The sequence below is a fragment of the Tachyglossus aculeatus genome, chromosome 4, assembly GCF_015852505.1.
Source record: "Tachyglossus aculeatus isolate mTacAcu1 chromosome 4, mTacAcu1.pri, whole genome shotgun sequence".
NCBI lineage: Eukaryota > Metazoa > Chordata > Mammalia > Monotremata > Tachyglossidae > Tachyglossus > Tachyglossus aculeatus.
This window is the reverse complement of record NC_052069.1, coordinates 66783069-66790947: the sequence shown is the minus strand read 5'-3', so window position 1 is coordinate 66790947 and position 7879 is coordinate 66783069. Positions and strand designations below refer to the sequence as shown.

The 7879-nt window shown below is 46.6% G+C and overlaps 1 protein-coding gene across 1 annotated transcript in view; it reads right to left on the bottom strand.

The window, feature by feature from the left end:
* Positions 1–893: 893 nt before the first annotated feature.
* Positions 894–7879, bottom strand: part of TAF2 (TATA-box binding protein associated factor 2) — a 147375-nt gene continuing 140389 nt past the window's right edge. Inside the window, exon 28 of the mRNA XM_038744924.1 lies at positions 894–2395. Coding sequence (XP_038600852.1) covers positions 2133–2395 — 263 coding nt within the window. The 3' untranslated portion in view covers positions 894–2132. The remainder of the gene's footprint in view (positions 2396–7879) is intronic.

The window sequence follows — 7879 nt, the reverse complement described above, 5'->3', positions numbered from 1 at the left end:
CCCCTATCAGATTATAAATTCCTTGAAAGCAGGGATCATCCCTCCCAGTTGCACTGAACTTTCCCAAGCACTCTGTGCATCGGTCACAGAGAAATGCTGCTATCCTTAAAGCCTCAGTCTCACTGAATTGTGCCAAAAAACACTTCTTTGGGTTTGTGCAACTTTACAGTATTTAATGTAGTAAAATGATCCTGAGCTCCAGGGGTGAATTCCTCTTAACAGTGCTGGAATATAGGAACTACAATCAATTATGAAGTCAGTTCCGCTAATCCATTCACTCATTCACTCATCCAATCGTATTTATTGAGCGCCTACTGTGGGCAGAGCACTGTACTAAGCACTTCAAAAAGAACTGCATTTATAACACAACTGAATGACAGCTCATTATGGGCAGGGAACATATCTATTAACTCTGTTGTATTCGCCCAAGTTCAGTAGAATGCTCTGCACATAGTAAGTGCTCAAAAAATGTCACTGATTGATTGAGGATGGGTTCAAGTCCACTGTACGGAATATACCTAATTGCAAATGTATTGGATAATAGTACGCTAAATGCATTCATTCATTCAATCGTATTTATTGAGCGCTTAACTGCACTAAGAGCTTTAGAGAGAATCCCGCCTCTACCACTTATCAGCTGTGTGGCTCTGGGCAAGTCACTTCATTTCTCTGGGCCTCAGTTCCCTCATCTGTAAAACAGGGATTCAGACTGTGAGCCCCACATGGGACAACCTGATTACCTTGCATCAATCCCAGCGCTTAGAACAGTGCTTTGCACATAATAAGCGCTTAACAAGTACCATTATTATTATTATTATTACTACAATACAGCAACAGACGCATTCCCGATATGCATGCAATGTATACAACCTAACGAAAGATTTCCAAGGCAGAAAGATCATAAAAAATTTTATTAACACTTCGAGAACATACCTAAAAGTCCATTTTTGGGTCCCCTTTGAAAATGGTTTTTCTGAGAAGAAGTGCCATTTTCTAACAAGAGTCAATGGGTGAGGGGAAGTGCTACAATGGAACGCAGCATCCTGAATAGAAAACTGAATGAAGAAAATGTAAACTCAAAAGCCATCAGCTGCGAACAGGCATGATAAAAATGAAACAAAGACTTTTTCAGCTCTGTGAGGAATTAAAATACGCACATCCCTCCCAGAATGCTATTCAGCTCTATTTAAAAAGACCGATTCAAATAAAAAATCTGTCAATGCCGTATCTCTTCTGAATCATACCTGAACTCACCTGTTGAAAGGACCACACACCCATGTTCACTTCAAAATCAATTCTGTACTCAAGAAAGAGGATGGACTTTGTGGAAAACATACCAAGAAAAACCTGTTTCAGCAAGAGCATAGGATAGGTGCTTAAATATTTGAAAATGTCTGACTTCTAGTGAGGCGCATTTTACACAGAAGTATATTTACTGTTAACGCAAAAAGCTCATGCGACAAAATCCGCACACCTTATTATAATTATAAAAGCCCGATTCTAGGCTAATCAAGCGTAAAGGGATTTCGGTTCAGATTCTAAAGCCTAATCAGAGAACACTGTAGTAAAAAGTCAGCAGCTTAAGTTTTCAACACTGAGGGGAGAAAGGAAACTCTCTCGGTCCTCTTTCAGATATTCTGGTACTCGACTGCAACGGTTAAAACAAAAATGAGGCAAGCAGGACTTTCAAACATCCTTTGTCTCTTCAGGAGGTCTAGACGTTGTTACCCAAAGCTGGACTGGAAACAGTGGTTTCACCACAGATCTGGCAGTTGCTTCTGTTGAAAATGTAACTTTCCCTTGTAACGCTCGGCAAAAACTTTAAAACATAATTGATTTTGGCAGGACGCACGGAGAGCACGATGTGAGAGGGGCTGCTAGCGGGTATGGGGGCCCTTCGGAAAAGAAAAGTTTGTTGTACTTAGAAAGAGGGAGTCAAAGAGTTGATTCAGAACCATAAAGCCCAATTTCCTAATTAGATTTCAATCGCCATGCCAATTCACCATTTGGCATCCGAATGGACTCCGAAGGTCTCCGACAGGGCGAAGTCACGGTTTGGCGTCCTTTCGGGAGGAATGGGTTTAAGTTATAGCCGCCCTTTCCAGGCTCTCCGGGAGAAGGATCTGTCCGCTTCAGTCCGACAGAGAGGGGGATCGAACGGAGCGGCCGCTGGCAGGGCTGTTGGAGACGGTGAAAGGTTCTTTGTCTTTTTCCTTGCTGTCATGCTTATGCTTATGCTTATGCTTGTGCTTGTGTTTCTTCTTCTTCTTCTTATGCTCGTGGTGGTGATGGTGGTGATGATCGCCGTGTTTGGAGGCGTTCGATTCCTTAGTAAAAGCCGAAAGGGGAGTGGTGGGAACTGGAAGCATACTCATCTCCAAAGACTGTTCTTTACCTGTAAGTCACAGATACAAAAACTGTAGTATGGCCAAGGTCACTGGATGCAGTAGCTTCACAAAAGCATCCCCCCAAATTGGATTCCATAACATAAATTATTCAGGTATAAACAGGCAGGGGTGATAGCGTTATCCGGGCATCTCTCGTGGGCTCTATGTATTACAGTAATAATGATAGCTGCGGTGTCTGTTAAAGTGCTTACTTTGTGCTAAGCGCTGTACTAAGACCGGGGGTAGATGTAAGATGAGCAGGTTGACAGTTCCTGGCCCTAAGGGTGAGGGAGGACAGATTGGGATCTCCCTGTCTGCAGTGGTGTCGGCAGAGATCCGCCTTTGAAGGAGGCATAGGAGAGTGAGTTAGAGAGAGAAAACATCTCCCTCCTCCCAGTTCCAACCTAACGCCTCACAAGGGTCGTACAGACACCTGCTGTTCCACTTCCCCTTCCCCATCTCCCTTCTACAATCCAATTCCTGTTCCCTTCACTCCACTGACACTGTCCTGTCCAAGATCAGATCACCGATGGCGATCTTTCTAAAGATCCTTTCCTGGGTCTGCTCTTACCTCTCTGGCAGATCCTTATCGATTAATCACTGTTATCTCTTGAGCACTTACTATGCGCAGCGCTCTGTACTAAGCACTTGGGAGAGTACAATACAACCCCGCCCTCAGTGAGCTCCTCATCTCTTTCATCAGCTCTTCCATTGATTCTCCACCCTACTTATCCCTCAGGGATCTTGCTTTGGGTTCCCTTCTCTTCTCAAATTTACCCACTCCCGAGATTTCAACTACCACCTTGACCTTGCTAGCCCTGACCTCTCTCCTTCACAGCAATCTCGCATTTCCTCCTGCCTCCAAGGCATCTCTTCATGGATGCTCTGCTGGCACCTTAGAGTTATGTCTAACTGAACAACTCTTTCCCCCCCCAAAATCATCTTCTCCTCTTCTTCACTTTCCTATCAGAGTTGACGATGCCATCCTGCCCATTTCTCAAGTCTGCAACAAAGGCATAACCCTTGACTCCTCCCTGTCTTTCAACTCTCTGAAGCATGGCCTAGTGGTTAGAGCACAGGCATGGGAGTCAGAAAGACCTGGGTTCTAGTCCCGGTTCTGCCACTTGCCTGCTGCATGACCTTGGGAAGTCATTTCTCTTCTCTGTGCCTCAGTTGCCTCACCTGCAAAATGGGGAATAAGACCCTAAGATCCATGTGGGACAGGGACTGTGTCCAACCTGATTACCTTGAATTTACCCCAGCGCTTAGAACAGTGCCGGGCACACAGTAGCACTTTTTTTATAGCATTTGTTAAGTCCTTACTATGTGCCAAGCACTGTTCTAAGCGCTGGGGCAGATACAATAATAATAATGATGGCATTTATTAAGTGCTTACTATGTGCAAAGCACTGTTCTAAGCGCTGGGGAGGTTACAAGGAGATTAGGTTGTCCCACAGGGGGCTCTCATTCTTAATCCCCATTTTTACAGATGAGGGAACTGAGGCACAGAGAAGTTAAGTGACGTGCCCAAAGTCACACAGCTGACAATTGGCAGAGCCGGGATTCGAACCCATGACCCGACTCCAAAGCCCATGCTCTTTCCACTGAGCCACGCTGCTTCTCTAATACCTTGATTCTCAAGGTAATCAGGTTGTCCCACGTGGGGCTCACAGTCTTCATCCCTATTTTACAGATGTGGGAACTGACCCCTAGAGAAGTTAAGTGACTTGCCCATGGTCAGTTGCCCAAGCACTTGACAAATACCCACAAAAAACCGAAACAAAACAAAAGAACCCATAAAATTACAGTGGCCTTCGGGGAACTGTTTCAGCACAGGTAATCTGGACTCATCCTTCCTACTCAGGGCCTCAACTTTCTTTTTCCTTATCTCCAGAAAAGCAACCTTCTCTCCCCACTTCCCTGCCCTACCCTGGTGAAGCAGAAGTCACCTGGTCTGAGGTGGATATCATTGTCTGCCCGGTCACCTGCCTAAAACATTGTACTACGCAGATTTCCCCACGTCTCACCCCTCGACAGTTGCCTAGTCCCATCCATCAAACAGAAACTCCTGACCATCAGCTTTAAGGAACTTCATCAGTGCTCTCGTTTTCTCCCCAACCCCCGCAGTCTTCTCTCCCACTAATCCCGGCTCACATTCTTTGTTCCTTTCAAGCTAATCTACTCAGAGTGCTTCGTTCTCATCTCATAATAACTGTGGCAGTTGTTAAATGCTATGTGCCAATCCCTGTACCAAGTGCTGCGGCAGATATAAGATAATAGGGTCAGACAGTGCCTGTTCCACATGGGGTTCACGGGCTAAGAGGGATAGGAAAATAAATGTTAACTTCTATCAAACCCAGCACTCAAAACAGTGCTTGACACACAGTAAGTGCTTAACAGTTACCATTAAAAACCATATTTAAGTTCCATTCTACTAATGAGGAAACTGTGGGCCAGGGACTTGGCCAAGTCTACCCAGCAGACAAGTGGCAGAGCTGGGATTAGAAGTCAGGTCGTCCGACTCCTCTGATTCCCAGAGGTGTGCTCTTTCCACTAGGCTGGGCTGCTTCCCATAGATGTGGAGAGTTGCCAGAAATCCCTGTGAATGCAACAGGAGTTTCCTACTCAATGATAGAGGAGCGAGTGTGACTGTGAGCCCACTGCTGGGTAGGGACCGTCTCTATATGTTGCCAACTTGTACTTCCCAAGCGCTTAGTACAGTGCTCTGCACACAGTAAGTGCTCAATAAATACGATTGATGATGATGATGAGTGGTAGAAGGGGAAAAACATCCCAGATTCGTCACAACTACGTTTCTCCCCGGCCTCCCTGACAATCCTCCGAAGCTCCCCTAGGCTCTCCCTTCCCCACCTCCCCCATCGCGGCTGCTGTTGCCCTCCTGAAGTGCCTCCTGTGTCATTCAGCAACATCCTTACACTAGAACCCACGCAGTCTATAAAATCAATCAATCAATCAATCATATTTATTGAGCGCTTACTGTGTGCAGAGCACTGTACTAAGCGCTTGGGAAGTACAAGTTGGCAACATATAGAGACAGTCCCTACCCAGCAGTGGGCTCACAGTCTAGAAGGGGTAGACAGAGAACAAAACCAAACATATTAACAAAATAAAATAAATAGAATAGATATGTACAAGTAAAATAAATAGAGTAATAAATATGTACAAACATATATACATATATACAGGTGCTGTGGGGAAGGGAAGGAGGTAAGACGGTGGAGATGGAGAGGGGGATGAGGGGGAGAGGAAGGAGGGGGCTTAGTCTGGGAAGGCCTCCTGGAGGAGGTGAGCTCTCAGTAGGGCCTTGAAGGGAGGAAGAGAGCTAGCTTGGCGGATGTTGGGAGGGAGGGCATTCCAGGCCAGGGGGATGACGTGGGCTGGGGGTCGACAGCGGGACAGGTGAGAACGAGGCCTAACGGTGAGGAGATTAGCGGCAGAGGAGCGGAGGGTGTGGGCTGGGCTGGAGAAGGAGAGAAGGGAGGTGAGGCAGGAGGGGGCGAGGTGATGGACAGCCTTCGGTCAAATGATAATTAAAGGTCCTTTATAAAGAAGCAGGCAAACATTGCCGTTTCCCAGATACAAGAACGCGTGGACGGTGCCCCAGAACACTGGGGTCATCGCCCGGACACAAAAGTCAACCCATCCAAATGTGAGGCTGCAGTCCTACCTGATTATCTTGCATCTGCAGTGCTTGACAAATAGTAAGTGCTTAACAAATACCATTATTATTTTCCAAGTGCTTAGTACAGTGCTCTGCACAAAGTAAGCACTCAATAAATATGATTGAATGAATGAATTATTATCATTACTATCATCAGTTGTAGGTGGCAGAAGATAAGGATTTTAGCCTTATCTAAAATCGACTGTGGTCCACTCAGTTCTGCCCCATAACACGTGTCATCCCCGTGCATTTCGGCTGCAACACGACGGCAGGATTGGGGGACATTCTTCCAACAACGTGAGCCTGCCTGGACCCAGCTCGATGCCAAGTCGGAAGAGGCGGTTCTTTGCACGGGACGCGATGAATTTCTGAACGTGGGATTCTGCAAGAATGTAACTCCCGTGTTCTAAGACAGCTAAGCGAACAGGTAGTCTTAGGCCAGGGAGCTGAACATTTAACTTTCCCTCCCTTAGGTGGTTCTAGAAGAGTCTAGCTGGCATTGCATTGGCACGGCCCTGGCAACCACTACCCTCGGTAACACCGACAAACGCCAAGCCAGAAGGGCGTCCCGGAGTTTGAAAACCGACTTGCAGGACAGAAGCATTTGCCTACCGGAGGCTGTTCCGGACAGTGACAAGGTAAACAGCAACAACCCAATCAAGGACGGAGCTGAACACACCCGGATAAGTTCAGTGACAATAATAATAATAATAATAATAATAATAATAATAATAATGGTATTAAGCGCTTACTATGTGCAAAGCACTTTTCTAAGCACTGGGGAGATACAACGTGATTAGGTTGTCCCACGTGGGGCTCACAGTCTTCATCTCCATTTTACAGATGAGGGAACTGAGGCACAGAGAAGTGAAGTGAGTTGCCCAAAGTCACACAGCTGACAAGTGGCGGAGCCGGGATTTGAACTCCTGACCTCTGACCTCTGTGCTCTTTCCATTGAGCCACGCTGATTTACAAAGACTTGCCCAAAGCCACACAGCAGGCTTCCATCGACTACTCGTGCAGGATAGTACCGTCATCTAAGATATTAGTAGATATTAGATATTAGTCCCTAAGACGCGCCTAACTCAGCTCTAAGTGCTTGGGGACGAATGACAATAATTATCCTACTTGTTAAGCACTTACTAAGTGCTATTCTAAGCACTGGGGTAGATACAATTCATTCATTCATTCATTCATCCAATCGTATTTATTAAGCGCTTACTGTGTGCAGAGCACTGTACTAAGCGCTTGGGAAGTACAAGTCGGCAACAGATAGAGACTGTCTCTACCCAATAACGGGTTCACAGTCTAGAAGGGGGAGATAGACAGTAAAACAAAACATGTAGACACGTGTCAGAACAAATAGAATTAAAGCTATAAAGCTAATCAGCTTGGACCCAGCCCCTGTCCCACGTGGGGCTCTCGCGCTTAATCCCCATTTTGCAGATGAGGTAACTGAGGCCCGGAGAAGTGAAGCGACTTGCCCAAAGTCAAAGAGCAGACACTCGGTGGAGCTGGGATTAGCTCCCACGTCCTTCTGACTCCTAAACCCGTTCTCTATCCACTACGTCGCGACAGACCGTCCATGCTGAAAAGGAGCTTGACAATTGAAGGGGGGAGGGGGACGAAGACAAACAAAAACGATACAGAAAGCATGGCTGCAATTAAACCGCAGCTGCCCGGCCAGATGGCTGCGAACGGCCCAGTGCGTCGGCGTTTGCCGGCGAGAGGATACGCTTCGGGAGGATTAAGGCCCTCTTCGAGGGAAGACGAGGCAGGAGTCGAGGAGCCCAGTGAAGTGTCCCAAGTG